General features: G+C 54.8%; 3 protein-coding genes across 4 annotated transcripts in view; 2 read left to right on the top strand and 1 right to left on the bottom strand.

Moving 5' to 3' along the window:
* SULT2B1 (sulfotransferase family 2B member 1) overlaps positions 1–3697 on the top strand; it is a 48400-nt gene extending 44703 nt beyond the window's left edge. The window contains exons 6-7 of the mRNA XM_053606479.1: positions 1244–1424; positions 3443–3697. Coding sequence (XP_053462454.1) covers positions 1244–1424; positions 3443–3666 — 405 coding nt within the window. The 3' untranslated portion in view covers positions 3667–3697. The remainder of the gene's footprint in view (positions 1–1243; positions 1425–3442) is intronic.
* A 162-nt stretch (positions 3698–3859) lies between these two features.
* On the bottom strand, positions 3860–14645 carry FAM83E (family with sequence similarity 83 member E). Of its 2 annotated transcripts, none has more exons than XM_053606459.1 (5): positions 12977–14645; positions 11806–11973; positions 11276–11400; positions 6766–7207; positions 3860–4491 (listed from the first exon to the last, which is right to left on the bottom strand). In XM_053606459.1, the coding sequence occupies exons 1-5, from the start codon at positions 13448–13450 to the stop codon at positions 4360–4362; spliced, it is 1341 nt and encodes a 446-aa protein (XP_053462434.1). In that variant the 5' UTR covers positions 13451–14645; the 3' UTR covers positions 3860–4359. The 2 variants fall into 2 exon arrangements, with proteins under 2 accessions (XP_053462434.1, XP_053462433.1); XM_053606458.1 differs by having other exon boundaries at positions 4349–4931; positions 12977–14643.
* SPACA4 (sperm acrosome associated 4) lies at positions 8842–11006 on the top strand. The gene has a single exon (XM_053606494.1). The coding sequence runs from the start codon at positions 8950–8952 to the stop codon at positions 9331–9333; it is 384 nt and encodes a 127-aa protein (XP_053462469.1). The 5' UTR covers positions 8842–8949; the 3' UTR covers positions 9334–11006.
* Positions 14646–15185: the final 540 nt, after the last annotated feature.

Raw genomic sequence — 15185 nt, 5'->3', positions numbered from 1 at the left:
ACCACTCCCTGCCAACCCCCCCACCCCCATTTCCCAGCAAGCTTTCTTCTCTAAACCAAAAACTGGGCCACATAGCCTAACAGAGCTTCTGGGCAGCCCCTGGGTGTGAGGCGCCGCCCACGTTAGAATTTCTGGGACACATCAGTGGTTCAAGAGGATACAGGGATGGGAGGTTATGAAACCAAGAATGACCTGTAAAATCAGGGCTGCAGGGTTGATGACACTGACCGGAGAGTTGACTGTGGGGTGCTGTGCATCATAAGGCAGTGAGGTGGAGGGGAGGACTGTGGGCTTTACGACCTGAACCTGACCTACTCCCTAGCTGTGTGGCCTTGGACAAGTGTCTTTCCCTCTCTGGGCCTCCACTTACCTGTTGGGATAATGATACTTCCCTTGAAAAGCTAATGGCAGGATAGGCACAAATCTCTATGCAGGGCCTGGAGCAGAGCTTGGTATACAGTGGGCACTCAGTCTATAGTGACTTGAACCATCACTATCATGTGGAAGTTAATATTTGAGCTGTAGCAATGCCAAAGGGCCTTTCTGACAAACCCATGAAAGACCAGATCATCCCTGTCCCTGACAGTCAGGCCTGAGAGCTGGGACTCTATCCCGGGGCACTGGGGAGCCATGGAAGAATTGAGAGCTGGGAGAGCAGGGTTGGTGTGGGTATGCAGGATGAGTTCAATGAGGAAGGAGATTGGAGGCAGAGAGGTTGGGGAGGAGAATAGGCTGAGGTTCCAAGAAGGAGAGGACGCAGCCTGAGCCAGTGCTAGGGCTGTGGGGACACAGAGGAGGAGTTGTGGCAGGGAGGGAGTTAAGGACAGAAGGGCCAGGACTGATGACAGGGGCGGAGGCTTGGGTGAGGGGAACAACGACCAGGGAAGCCAAGCCCAGGAGTCTGGCCCTGTGAATGGATGAATCAGTGGGACACCTTGAGACAGAGCCCCAGGGAGCAGGAGGTTTGAGGCACTGACCAGCCAATGTCTGTTTCTAACTTGAACAAGGTGCCAAACTGGCCTCTGTCCCCACCCTACCCTTGCCCTCCCACCCACGGAACCCTCTGAAAATCCTTGAGCTGTAATGTAGCCTCTCAGCTTGGAGATGGGAAAATAAAGGAAGAGGCAGAGTCCCCCAGCCAACCCTGGATTGGGACAAGGACATTCAGACTGTGGGTCCTGTGCTCCTTCCTGGGTCAGGTGCCCTCCCCTTGCTGATGCCTCTACCCTACCCCCCCACCCAGGACTTTCGAAGCTCCGTGCAGCGCATCTGTGAATTCCTGGGCCGGCCACTGAGTGAGGAGGCACTGGACTCCGTTGTGGCACACTCAACCTTCCGCGTCATGAAGGCCAACACCATGTCCAACTATACGCTGCTGCCCCCCAGCCTGCTGGACCACCGCCATGGGGCCTTCCTTCGGAAAGGTGTGGAGCCCACTAGGTCACTACCTGGCTGTGTGACTAGGGCCGGTTACTTAACCTTGGTGGGCCTCAGTGTCTCCAACTATAACGTGGGGGCGAACAAGGGCCCTGTGGACTCAGGGTTCACTCCACATACAGGGCTTAGCAGCAGCCGGGCACACATACCTGCCATTTAATGTTTTCCTTGTCCATCCAGAGAGCTCGCACCTGTAATCCTAGCACTTTGGGAGGCCAAGGCTGGAGGATCACTTGAGCTCAGGAGTTTGAGACCAGCTTAAGCAAGAGTGATATCCTGTCTCCACTAAAAATAGAAAAATTAGCCAAGCATGGTGGCTTGTTCCTGTAGTCCCAGCTACTCAAAGGATGATCACTTGGGCCCAGGAGTTTGAGGTTGCTGTGAGCTATGATGATGCCCTGGCACTCTACCCAGGGTCTGGGTAGAGTGAGTCTCCATCTCAAAAAAAAAAAAAAAAGTGGTGGTGCTCGTGGCTCAAAGGAGTAGGGCAACAGCCCCATATACCGGAGGTGGCAGATTCAAACCCGGTACCGGCCAAAAACTGCAAAAAAAAAAGTGCCACAGTTCTGGGTGCAGTGGCTCATGTCTGTAATCCCCAGGCTTTGGGAGGCCAAGGTGGGAGTATCACTTGAGCCCAGGAATTTGAGACTACCCTGAGCAAGATAGTGAGACCCTAACTCTACAAAAAAAACACCAAAAAGCCACAAACACTGTGGCTCAAAACACCACATTTATTTTCTTACACTTCTAGAGGTCAAAAGTTGGAAATCAGTCTCAATGGGTTAAAATTAAGGTGTCAAAAGGAACATTTTCCTTCCAGAAGCTAGAGGAGACACTCTGGACCTGCATTTTCAGTTTCTGACCCACCTGGAGTCCAGGGCCTGAGGCCTCTTCCTCGGTCTGCAAAGCATCTTCTAATCCCTGACACTGGTTCTCCTGCCTCCCCCTGTGATGTCACTGGGTCTGGACAATCCAGGCCAACCTCCTCCTCTAAAAGATCTTTAGCTTAATCATGCTAAATCTTAATCTGCTAAATCCTTTTGGCCACGTCAGGTCACACATTCACAGGCTCTGGAATTAGCATGTGGAAGCAGAGGGGCTTGATACTCAGCCCACCACCGGGAGCCCCTCCCCAGGACTTCCCTGAGAGTGTCACGTAGTATCTGGCATGAGCACTTGTTAAGTACCAGTGGCCCCAAGTTTCCAGGTGATGATGCCCCAGATGGCTGCTGAGTGATAAGACTGGGGCTGGGAGGATCCCTATGCTCGCCCAGGGCACACATTTGGGAACTAGCTCACTGGCATGAGGGTAGCATGCAGCCTTGCACCCAGGACCTGTGGGGAGACCAGTCATGGAGGCAGTGCAAGGAGTGTGGGAGCCCTAACTGAGGAAGCCCTGTCCTAGCAGGGCTAGGGGGGACTGGTCACAGAGAAGGTGACCTGAGAAAAATGCTGAGGGAATGAAGCAGTGGAGGATAAGAGGAACACTGGCAAGAGGTCTGCTGGAGCCAGGCGCGGTAGTTCACGCCAGTTATCCTGGCACTCTGGGGAAGCCGAGGTGGGTGGATTGCTTGAGCTCAGGGGTTTGAGACCAGCCTGAGCAAGAGCAAGACCCCATCTTAAAAAAAAAAAAACTAGCTGGGCATTGTGGCGGGTAGTCCCAGCTACTCCAGAGGCTGAGGCAAGAGGATCTCTTGAGTCCAGGAGTTTTATGTTGCTGTGAGCTAGGCTGATGCCACAGCACTCTACTGAGGGCAACAAAGTGAGACTCTGTCTCAAACAAAAATAAAAAAAAGAGGTTTGCTTGGGGGTGAAGAGGGAGTCATGGGTGGGAAGGGGTGAGAATGGTGCCAGGACTCAGGCCAGGTCAAGGTGGAGTCATCACAGGTGGCAAAGAGGGCGAAATGGAGGTGGAGGGAGAGGGCGGCAGGATGCAGGTGCTTCTGGCAAGGAAGAGGGATGCTGGGTGGGGATGATGCTCACCCCATGTCCCTCCCCTCTTCAGGGGTCTCTGGCGACTGGAGGAACCACTTCACGGTAGCGCAGAACGAAGCCTTCAATCGGGTCTACCGTGAGAAGATGCAGGGGATGCCAACCTTCCCCTGGGACAAGGACCCCAACGACAATGAGAACAGCCAGGACCCGGAGCCCGAGCCCGAGCCCGAGCCCGAGTCCAGCCCCAAGCCCAGCTCCAAGTCTGACCAGGCCTCCGAGTCTTCCCACCAGTGACCCTGAGAATAAACACTTTGTTCCTGCCCTGGCTCCTTGATGCTCTGTGGAGGTGGCATTGGGGCCAGGGGGTATAGGAGCTGGGGTGGGGACCCCATAGTCTCACGGGGGACCTCTTTCTGATGGGGCACCACAGCTGGGGACTCAGGATCCCCATCCAGAGACAAAGGTGCTGTGGGAGCCTGGCCCTGGGCATCCGATTCCTAGCGAGGAGGCTAAGCCAACTCCCAGGTCTGAGGGAGGTGGTGCTGGGACCCATGCAGTCCAAGGGAGGAGGGGCTAGGACACCTGGGTCCAGGGGTAGTGGGGCCGAGGACTCCCAGGTCAGGGACAGGGGAGGGGCTGGGGTCCCCAAACTTTTGGTTTGTTGGTCAGGCTGGTCATTTTCATGCCAAAATGCACACTTTTGGCATAAAGCAGTTTTATTCTAAGAGGGAAAGAGAAACTCCTGCAGGCTCACCCTCTTAGCACCCACAAAAAGTTCCACTGGCCACCCAGTCCCTACTCCATGGCTCATCCCCCACCAGCTATGTCCCCACATTTTTCCAGCCCCTCTGTTAAGTAAGCCCCTTGACTCAGTTTACCCAGCTCCTGGGCATGGTGGGCACCACAAGTTTCCCCTTTTGTCCCAGGGTTCCACATTATAACTGCACAAGATTCCAGTGGAGGGTGGGCACTTGACCAGGCCTCTCCTCAGAGAAGTCCTGCTCCCACAGTAGAACATGGGCTGTTTGGGATCCACAGCTGGAGGAGACTTCCTGCCCATTTTCCATTTTCTGGACTGTGACACTGAGGTCCAGGCTGGGCACTGGGGTTGCCCAAGTTCTAGAACAAATGGGAAAAACCCTTCCATTTCCCAGATAAAGAGGCCAGAGTCCTTGCTCAAGGCCCTACAATAAGGCCAAAGCTGGGGACACTGAGCTGACTCATCATCCTCATCCAGCTCTCCTCTGGTAGGCAGCCAGATTTGGCTTGAGCTCCTATCGGGGTTGCCCCCCAGGTCCTGCGAGGGAAGCCCAGTCTGGCTGCTGGATGCCTCTGGCCTCTGGGAGTTTGGATGCAGCATCTTCACCAAACCTCCTTTGGGCTGGGGACAGATAGCAGAAGTGGCGGGCAGGGATGAAGGGCAGAGGACCACCCCAGGGCTGGGACCAGGCCAGCGGCAGTGGACGGGAGTCAGCCTCAGCCCAGGGGCCCCCTCCAGTGCCCCGCTGCCTCATCAGGGCCTTGGCTGGGGTGTCCTTGGAGCCCCAAGACTTCTGGAGCTGTGGAAGGAAAGTGGGAGGTGAGAGGAGAGTCCTCTGGGCGCTCAGGGCTGGGAGTGTGGGTTGAAAGCACATAGAGTGATGGAGTGGGCAAGAAAGCTGGAGAGAAAGGATGGAAGACAGAAGGGAGACAAGAGAGCAGAGGGAGGTAAGGGGGTGAGAGATGGCAGAGGTGAGGGAGGAGGTTAGATGCAAGGAAATGAGGTGGGAGGGAAGAGGGGAGAGGAGGGAGATGAGAGAAGAGAGGAGGTGAAAGGGGAGGGAGGAGGAAAGGTAGGGAAGAGGTGAGATGAGAGGAGAGATTCAGAGGAGGGAGGCAGGGGAGGAGAATGGGGCCAGAAAACTCTGAAAGGAGATGAGAACCTGAGCCTTCAGAACCTGGAGGGAAGTGAGAGAGGTGGCCTAAGACCCCCAAACCTACAGAGGCAGGGAGGATCCAGGTTCCCACCTGTAGCTGGGAGGAACCGGAAGCAGCTGGCAGCTAGCTGGGGGGAGCAAATATTTGCCCAGGGAGGGGAAGCCAGATGAAGGTGGCTCAGGAGCAGGTGCAAGCAAGGACCTTGCCCCTGCCCATCCCCCTCCCCTGGGAGCTGGTGTCTTCCCTGCCTGGGACCAGGAAGGCAGTTCCCTGAAATTTCTCACTTGCCCTCAGGATGAGTGCTACTTAGCTATGGGGAGACTGAGGCTGCTGGGGGCCACAGCTCACAGAGGACTGTCCCCTAGTTGGCCTGCATCCTGGCAAGTCCACCTGTTTCCCCCACATGGCTCTGCTCTTGCCCTTGCAGCAGCCCACTTTACAACTGATGAAACTGAGGCTAGGAGAGAAAAAGTCAACCTACCAGGGACACCCCCCACCACCCAGTGAACTGGAGCAGGCTCTGCCAGAACCCATCCTCTAAAAAGATGGCGAAGTGGGCATGGGAGATACCACTGTGCCCCCCTAATCCTCTCCATCTCCGCAACACCTTCATGGCACTCAAATCTGGGCAGCAGGGCATTTAAATGCAGCCAGGGTGGAGTTCCAATCACTCTCTGACATTTCAGTTTCCCAATCTGTGAAATGGGTGGGTGGAGGACTGCAATAACACCTACTTCATAGGGCTATGGCAAAGGTTAAATTTAACCCCCTCTGTGCAAGTGCTTGAGTTGGGGCCTGCCCCGTTGCAAAGTGCCTACAAGAGATCACTGTCTCCACCTTGGGAACGTTACTTGGCCTCTTTAAGCCTCCCTCCACTTTCCTACCCATAAACATGGGCATGATAAGAATGTGGCCTCCTAACCCGGTATGAGGATGTGATGAAATAAATTAAAATAAATTCTTAGCCGGGCGTTGTGGCAGGCACCTGTAGTCCCAGCTACTGGGGAGGCTGAGGCAAGAGAATCGCTTAAGCCCAGGAGTTGGAGGTTGCTGTGAGCTGTGTGAGGCCACGGCACTCTACTGAGGGCCAGAAAGTGAGACTCTGTCTCTACAAAAATAAAAAATAAAAAAAAAAATAAATTCCACGAGGGGAATTTATTATATGATCATTTTCTTTCACTTATTCTCATGGAATTCCTTCTCCTAACCAAACTGAGACTGAACAGACCTCAGCCCCATGCCATCCCTCACCCGACCCCTCGCCTGCCTGCCCAGCACACAGCGGAGGTACAGGAAGCGGAGGTACAGCTGTGACTTTTGGAAAGCAGGCCCTCAGCTGCCTACTCTCTCTCTCTCTCTCGTGGTGGAGAGCAGAGCCCCTCTGGGAGCCCCACTGTATGACTATGGGCAAGTGCCTTCCCCTTTCTGGGCCTCAGCTGCCTCCATTTTCTTCTGGCATCAGCCACCAGATCTTACCTTGTCATCATCGCTGGAGCCGGACAGCTGGGACAGGCAGCTCAGGTCCCATAGGGAGCGGCTGGGCCGGGCTGCAGGGCCACTGGTGGGCCGGGCACGTTGGATGCTCCTTAAGATGTCACTGAGTGCTGGGCCTGGAGGTGCGGGGGACTCCTTCCTGTCTCCTTTGAAGATGCGGCAGGCAGCCAGGCGATGGGCCAGAGGGCCATCAGGTGGTGGAGGTGATGCGGGGGCCACAGAGCGGCGGCGGGACACATGATGTGGGCTGCGGGGCAGCTGCAGGCCCCCCACAATGCTGCCCAAGGGGCCCGGAGTGGATGCAGGTGGGAGAGGCCAAGAGGCTGCATACAGAGTCCGGAACTCAAGGCTGAAGGCATCGACGATTTCACCAGTCAGCAGAGTCACCAGGCCTCGGTGAAGGCGTGCATCGCTCCATGTGAAGCTGGTGGCCACAGAGTGGGGGGGAGGTCAGAGTCTCTGCGAAGCCCCAAAGGCCCAACCTAGTCCCCTGGGGCAGGCTGCCTGACCTCAGGCAAGTCCTGACCTCTTCAGTCTCAGCTTCTCCCTCAGTGAAATGGGAACAACAGAAGTACCTTCCCCGGAGAGTTGATGTAAGGACAACATGATTTAAGATACTTTTATCAGCTGGGTGTGATGGTTCACGCCTCTAATGGTAGAACTATGGGAGGCCAAGGCACCTGGATCGCTTGAGCTCAGGAGTTAGCCTGAGCAAGAGACCCTCATCTCTACAAAGAATAGCAAAACTAACCAGGCATTTGGGGAGGCACCTGTAGTCCCACCTACTTGGGAAGCTGAGGCAGGAGGATCATTGGAGCCCAACAGTTTGAGGTTGCTGTGACCCAGGGTGACAGAGTAAGACTCTGTCCTGGGCGGCGCCTGTGGCTCAGTCAGTAAGGCGCCGGCCCCATATACCGAGGGTGGCGGGTTCAAACCCAGCCCCGGCCAAACTGCAACCAAAAAATAGCCGGGCGTTGTGGCGGGCGCCTGTAGTCCCAGCTACTCGGGAGGCTGAGGCAAGAGAATCGCTTAAGCCCAGGAGTTGGAGGTTGCTGTGAGCTGTGTGAGGCCACGGCACTCTACCGAGGGCCATAAAGTGAGACTCTGTCTCTACAAAAAAAAAAAAAGACCCTGTCCCCCCCTCTGTCCACCCCCCCAAAAAAATACTTATGTCATCATCTGGAATCAGACTACAATTCAGACCTGGGTTCTGCCCAGTCCTCACCAAGGCTTGCCTCAGTACCTTAGTTTCCTTCTCTGGAAAGAGAGGGGTTAGTTTCCTGACAGCCATAGTAACTAAGACTCTGCTATCCTCAGACTTTTGGGGTGGGGGTAGATTCTGCTGTTTCCTACAATGACTGCCATTTATTAAGCATTTGCTGTGTGCCAAATTCTGGCCATTCCCACTTGGTGCCTCAGTTTTCTCATCTGTGATATGGAGCTAAAACACAAGAAGATTCGAATGGGATCAAGCTCCCTGCATGTAGCCAGCACTGAGAGCCGCAAGCTTTGCCTTGCCTGTCCCTGTTACCACTGTGATTTAAAGCATAGAGCATAGATTTTAGCTCATACATCTTTGGCAAGTGCTCAATAAATGTTCCATTCTCTCCCAGCTTCTTTGGGATTGAATGTACCTAAGCCCTAATCCTGGCTCAAGGACTTCAGACACATCACTCTCCCTTCGTGAGCCTCAGTTTGCCCATCTGGAAAACAGGGTTGCCATGGAAAGCGTGAGGCTGAAGTCAAGCCCTCAGAAGGGAGGCACGCAAGAGTGTGCAAGCTCTCAGCCAGCATCGTCGGTGTTGTTCAGAGCATCTTTATCTTGGCAGGGTGGCAGAGTCGTCTGGATTATGACACCCCTCCTCCCACCTATGACCTCATCCCAAGAGTGGCCAGTGGGAACCCTGAAGGATCTGTGAGGTCACCTCATTCCACTCTACAAGACTTGTTGGCAGTGGCTGCTGGCTTAACTCCACCTCAAGGACTCCAAAAAGGACACAGAGCATTGGGAACTGAGGACATTCCACGTGCTGACCTTGGGAGGCCAGAATACGGGGCAAAAGTTGTGTGGCTGGGGGAGTTCCAGGAAGTCACTCATTCAGCAGTTCCGGGAGGTCCAGGAAGCCCACGGCCTGGCTCAGGTACCATCTCTGCCGCCAGGCCACCATGGTCCTTGGCTGGCTACTACTTCTGGTGATGGCTCTGCCCCCAGGCACGATGGGTATCAAGGACTGCATCTACTGTGAGCCGACCGACTCCCAGCACTGTCCTGGCACCCGCATGCGCTGTGGCGACGATGAGGACTGTTTCATAGGCCGTGGGATTGCCCCAGGCACTGGCCCAATCATCAGCAAGGGCTGTGTGCACGCCACTAAATGTGGCCGGGAGGAACCCGTCACCTACAAGGGCGTCACCTACACCCTGGCCTCCACCTGCTGCACCGGCAACCTGTGTAACAATGCCCCTGGCCCTGCAGGCAGTCGGACAGCAGGGACTGCCTTCGGTCTGGCGCTGGGGCTGGGCTTGCTGCTTCCTCAACATTTGCTGTGACCAACAGGGAGGGCAGGGCCTGGGACTGGTCTCTCAGCTCCGCTGTTCCCTGTGCCCCTACCTCCTTCCCCCATTAAATGGCCAGAGGCCCTGGACAACCTCTTGTGGCCCTAGCTTCATCCATTCTGGGGCTGTCCACCAGGAGCCCAGTGCTTGGTGAAGCATACTCAGGCCTGACTTAACAATGGGGGACACAGTCTGTGGGTTTGATCACACTACTGTATTTCATTAGTTCTTAGATGCAGAGCTTTCCACATTTTGATCAGGATGTTTCTTTCCACAGGTTGTACCTTAGAGTTGATGAAATATGGTAAAAAACAAACAACAACAAAAAAAAATCTATACGATAATAATTATAATAAATGACAGCTGAGACATTTATGGAGCACTTCTTATGTTATGTGCCAGGCACTATCATCGCACCGATCCTCACGGGAAGCTGGGAAGGTAGCTACTCTTCAAAATATTCCAGTCTCGGCGGGGCTCGGTAGCTCATGCTTGTAATCCTAGTACTCTGGGAGGCCGAGGTGGGTGGATTGCTTGATCTCAGGAATTCAAGACCAGCCTGAGCAAGAGTGAGACCTTGTCTCTACTAAAAATGGGAAAAAAACTAGCAGGCATCATGGAGGGTGCCTGTAGTCCCAGCTACTTGAGAGACTGAGGCAGAAGGATTGCTCAAGCCCAAGAGTTTGAGGTTGCTGTGAGTTATGATGCCACAGCACTCTACCCAGCGCAACAGAGTGAGACTCTGTCTCAAAAAACAAAAAAACTCCCCCAAATAATCCAGTCTTACCACTAGCAGTTCTCAGAGTATGGTCCTCAGACTGGCAGTATCAGCATCACTTGGGAACTCTCGACAAATGGACCCAATGAATGGGCGTGAGGCCCCACAGCTGTGTTCTAACAAGTCCCCTGGCAGTTCTGATGCACACTTGAGGTTGAAGTGTTCAAGCACTTCACTGGGCTCGAGCAATGCTCTCAGCTGGCTACCTCTGCTCTCCAGGACACATCTGGCAATGTCTGGAGACTTTTGGGATTGTCATAATTGGCAGAGAGGGTGGTGGCAGATGGGGGATGTGATGCAACCACCTGGTAGGTCGAGGCTGTATTCAGCCTCACTGTATTCACTGTCCCACTGTGCATACAGTGGCCCCCATAACAAACAAACATTCAGTCCAAAATGTCTGTTGAGAAATCTTGTCCTAGAGGCACTAACCAAATCAGCCCATTCTCTGGGCACAGAGAGGTGAAGTACGTTGCCCAAAGTCACACAGTAACTGGCGGAGCAAGGATCTGAATCCAGGCCATCTGGCCCCAGAGTCTATGCCCCCAACTCCCCATAGTGCTGTGACCCAATGAGGTAGATGATGTTATTAATTGCACTTTCCAGAGGGGGAAACTGAAACTGAGAGTGAGGGAGGAACCAGCTCAGCATCAGAGGGCTTAGAAGTGGCTGAGCCAGGGTTTGGGGTCAATTGGACTTCAAGGAAAGAAGTGATGTGAGCCCATCTGTGGGCCAGGCCATTTGCACACTGGTTCTTACTTTTTTACAGACTCTCAGAGAGGTAAAGTTACTAACACAGGCAGAACTCTGACTCCAATTCAGGGAGGCCGAGGTGGGTGGATATCGTGTAGGCTGATATCCATCTAGTTTTGAATTCCCCCACCGCCAAACTGTGGCCCCAGTTTTCCAGATGAGGAAACACAAGGTCAGAGAGAAAAAGACTTTCTTAAGGCCACCACTTTCTTAAGTTGGTCAGCAGCAAGCCTGACTCCCACCTCAAGTCCACTCTGCCTCATAGTGCCTCTTCTCTAGAGAAGGGTGTTTTGGACCCATTTTACAGATGAGTAAAGAGAGGCTAGGAAAGAGAGTGGCAACTGTTCTCTGAGCACATCGAGGGGGAGCTGGGTACAGAACACTGGGCAGCAGAGGGGGCCATACCTGTAGGATCCTGAGATGACCCTGTCACCATCAAGCAGCACAAACTTCTCCCGCATGTTGCCTCTCACCTGCCGTCGCCAGCGGCTCTGGAAACTACAGCCCCCAACGATGCGGATATCCAGGTTCTGATGAGGAGTGGGTGAGGAGGGCACATCTTTGCTCAGGGTCTTTCCAGGCTGGTTCTAACTCCATGACCAAAGATTCTAAAGAAGTATCTGTCCCAGCTTCCCCAGAGCCTCAGGTATCTCTTAAAGATACCCTGAACTCAGGGCAGTGCCTGTGGCTCAAAGAAGTAGGGCGCTGGCCCCATATGCCAGAGGTGGCAAGTTCAAACCCAGCCCTGGCCAAAAAAAAGATACCCCGAACTCAGTGGCTCAAGACTCCATGGGAATGACCGACCACCCCCACGGGCATGGACTTCAGATCTCGGGCACTGTCTAGGCTGATATCCATCTCTATGATTGAGGACCCCTTGGGGAGGGCTCATCCCTATGCCAGGGGACTTACGGGGCCCTCCTGCCTGACCCTACCTCTGTGGCCCAGGGATTCAGCCCCAGCTGCTGGGCCAAGGCCAGGAAAGCAGCCAGCTGCTGGCGGTCCAGGAGCAGGTAGACAGGTACCCAACGGCGTGTGGCAGCATCCACCAAGTCCAAAAACAGGTCTGGGTCAGTGAAGACATCCATGACCACAGCCACAAGCTGAGAGTGGGGAGAGGGGATGTGGACATGTAGACAGAGCCTGGGGTTTGGGGACAAGCAGGGGTCTGGGGGAGGGCTGACATTAGGGACTGGGTTGTGATGCTTTGAGGGTCTGAGAGTTTAAGGGCCTGAACTCCCTGGGTTGTTTGAGGGGCGAAGGGGAGACAGTGCCTGTGCTTGGATGAGGAAGAGGGACTCCTCCTCGAAACCCCCAGTCCCTGACTTCTCGAAAATCGTCATTGTACAACACATCTACATTGGGGAATGGTGTCCACCTGAGGCACTGTGGTCCCCAAATGTTCATGGCAGCCTGACTCTAGGGTCAGAGGCTGGATACCCTTGCAGGGCACTGTGGGTAAGCGACTGCACTTCTAGGTTGTCTGGAATGACCTGGTTGCTGGGGGTGGGAGGGTTGACCTGCCAGGCCACTGAGGCAAGCTTTGGGGACCCAGAGGTGCTGAGAACCCAGATCTTGCACACAGATTAAGTAGTGGTGACAAACCCTGACTCACTAGCCAGATGGCCTGGGTTCAAATCCCCTCCGGACACTTACAGGCAATAAATTTAACCATGCCTTGCCTCAGTTTCTCCATCGTCTCAGTGGCCTAAAAGTCCCTCCCTCCCAAGGTCTTTGGGCATTACGCACATCCATTGTCACTGAGACTGGGAACATAAGAACCAGGACTGCAGGGATATGGAGACCCCAGCCTGGTGTGAAAGATAAAGTGGATGATTGACACTGAGGGAGGAGGCCATAATTAAGTTCAAGGGGCCGGGACAGCTAGGGGCACCCAGACTTGAGAGGGAAGGATGAGGTCTGGGCTGTGGACATTTGGTCCTGGGGAGCTGGAAAGTGTGGACTCCCAGGTGACAGGGGCCTATGTCTTGGAAGACATGAACTCGGGTCCTGAGGGTACTTATAAGTCTCAAGAGGGTAAAGGAGAAAACGCCAGGGTCCCTGTTCCAGGTCTAGGGAATGGACACCAAACTCCAGGGCACCCACCTTATGGGCAGCCTGGATTTCCTGGCGCACCAGTCCCTTGATGGGTGGGTGGCCCTCTGCAGGGGGTTGGGTATAAAGCTGCGCCCGGGTGATGCCCTTCCAGGCTGAGTCCACTGGCCAGCCCAGGCGCAGGATGGGTGCTGGCTGCTCCGACTGCCTAGGCCAGTAGGTCAGGCTGCCCACATCCTCCTCAGTGATGGTGGCACCCTCTGCTGCCCAAATTGGCTCCTGCTTGGCTACTGTCCAGTCTTCAGCTGCCACTGCCAAGCCCTGGACTTCATCCTCACTCAGGAAGGGCCGCAGTTCCTCGCGCTGCACACATGCCTGGAATGCCTCTGCACCCTCGCTCAGCAGAGCCTCTAGTGCCAGCCGCTGGCCCTCAGAATATAGCCAACTAGGGTTGGCCTCAGTTAGAGGCAGCACCCCAGACCCAGACTCCACTCCTTCCAGCACAGCCAGCTGGGAGGCTGCCATTGGAGCCACTCAGGTGGTTCCCTGAGGGTCTGTCTTTGGGTGACTGACCATCTGGGGTCTCCTGACAGGAAGATTCTTATGTGGCCATCAGAGGCCTCCAGGGTAGCCCTGTAGAAGTCCAAATGGCTCCCTGTGGCTGTCCCTGACTTCACTGTCCTGATAATCAGACTACCCACAGGACTGACCACCTGATAGCTCAGGCTCAGGCTAACTCCCTGCTGTCTCCAGCTAACACCATGCCTGGCTGGCCAGTTTTGACCTTTCTGTCAGCTGGCCCTGCTGGTCAGGCTGACCTCCTGACAGTCTTCAACTGTGATCATTCCAGCTTGCTGATCATGAAGTGTCCCCACGCCTTCCACTGTCCTGAACTTGGTCAGGCTGACTACCTCCCTGCTCAGGCTGAAGACCCAGATGACTGATCATTTCCAGGCAACAGACTGGCTGTCTTCAACCACTCAAATGTCCCCTAACAAGAGGCTGGCTGTTTGCCCCTTGCCGATAGCAACACCAGTTACTTCTACCTATCTACCTGCCTGATGGAGTGTCCAGCTGTCTCCTGAATTTGTTTGCCTGCAAGTTTTTGTGGCAGCGTCTCGCAAGGCTCACTAGCTCTCACTGGCTGACCCTCCACAATGCCTGCCTTGGAGGAAGGAGCTCCAGCCTCAAGTCTCTCCCATCAATCAGGAACCCTGCTCCCAGGACCCACTGGCCTCCCTTGGGCTGCTGCAATGGAAAGTGACGAGCTCCACGGGGGTTTTCATTACTACAGGTCTGACTTGTCATCTTGACAGCCCATTTGATTTGAAGGCACTAACCAGACACTGTCCCCAGGTCGGCTGCCCCACCACCTATGTCCTAGCCTTTGGAACTGTTTGGGGTTGTCTGCTAATCTGTGCTCAGCCCTGCCCAAGCTGACCCTAGCCTGGATTTCTGCCCAAATCCTATCTCCTGCCAGCCGCCTGTCCACTTTTTGGACAGTGGGCCATTCTATATCCTGTCCTGTCTCCCTCCCAAGTCCCAGCTGCCCCTTTGAGGCTCCTGACCCGACCTCGGGGACTCTGGGTCCCTGCAAACCACCAGCAGCTCCTCCTAATCTCAGCAATCCAGGCAGCTGCCTCCTTCCAGACCACAGCAGGACCTGCAAAAAGGAAAGAGTTAAGGCCAGGCCGGTGGCTGCGGGCCCCATCCACACACCAGCTGCTCTGTCTGGGTCTCCATCTCCATTCATCCTTCTCTTGCCTTTTCAGAAGGTTCTTCCTTCTCTTGCCTTTCCAGAGGACAACGACTACCAGGCACTGGAAACCTTTTACTTCTCTGGCTCTTCTGGAAGGCCCTCTCGCCTCACTGATCATTTCTGCAAGCAGCCTGGGATCCGGAGAACTCAGCCCCTTGTGTAAACACAGGAGGACCAACCCAGGACTCTGGCAGGGAGGGGGCGCGGCTCCCTGGAACACATATCTACTGGGCACTCACCCAGGCGTCTACCACCCGCCCCACCCATACTTCCTTGTCCATGCCCTGCCCACCTTCTCTAGCACCAGGGAAGGGTGCAGTCTTTTAAGGGAGGAGGTAGGACCAAGTAGTAAACACCTGACACCTGGCTCTAAGGGAGGAGCCCAAGTTTTGATGCTAGGAGTCAAGAAGAGTCTAACAGGGGTGGTGAGGGCCAGCTTCCCCCACAAACTTACCAGAGGGTGATTTCAGCTCCTGGGAGGCAGGGCAGCACAGCTGTTCC

Source organism: Nycticebus coucang, chromosome 10 (genome assembly GCF_027406575.1).
Source record: "Nycticebus coucang isolate mNycCou1 chromosome 10, mNycCou1.pri, whole genome shotgun sequence".
In the NCBI taxonomy this organism is placed as follows: Eukaryota; Metazoa; Chordata; class Mammalia; order Primates; family Lorisidae; genus Nycticebus; species Nycticebus coucang.
The sequence above is the reverse complement of the archived record's forward strand: the minus strand, read 5'-3'. Positions and strand labels throughout refer to the sequence as shown.

What these genes read in the sequence shown, in the direction of transcription:
- FAM83E (XM_053606458.1), bottom strand. Translation starts at nt 13,450, where the DNA reads ATGGCAGCCTCCCAGCTGGCTGTGCTGGAAGGAGTGGAGTCTGGGTCT. An exon ending in AAATCCAGGCTGCCCATAAG is followed by an intron (nt 11,974 to 12,976) that starts GTGGGTGCCCTG and finishes CCCCACTCTCAG; the next exon opens with CTTGTGGCTGTGGTCATGGA. An exon ending in GCTCCAGCGATGATGACAAG is followed by an intron (nt 4,932 to 6,765) that starts GTAAGATCTGGT and finishes TTCCTTCCACAG; the next exon opens with CTCCAGAAGTCTTGGGGCTC.
- SPACA4 (XM_053606494.1), top strand. Translation starts at nt 8,950, where the DNA reads ATGGTCCTTGGCTGGCTACTACTTCTGGTGATGGCTCTGCCCCCAGGC.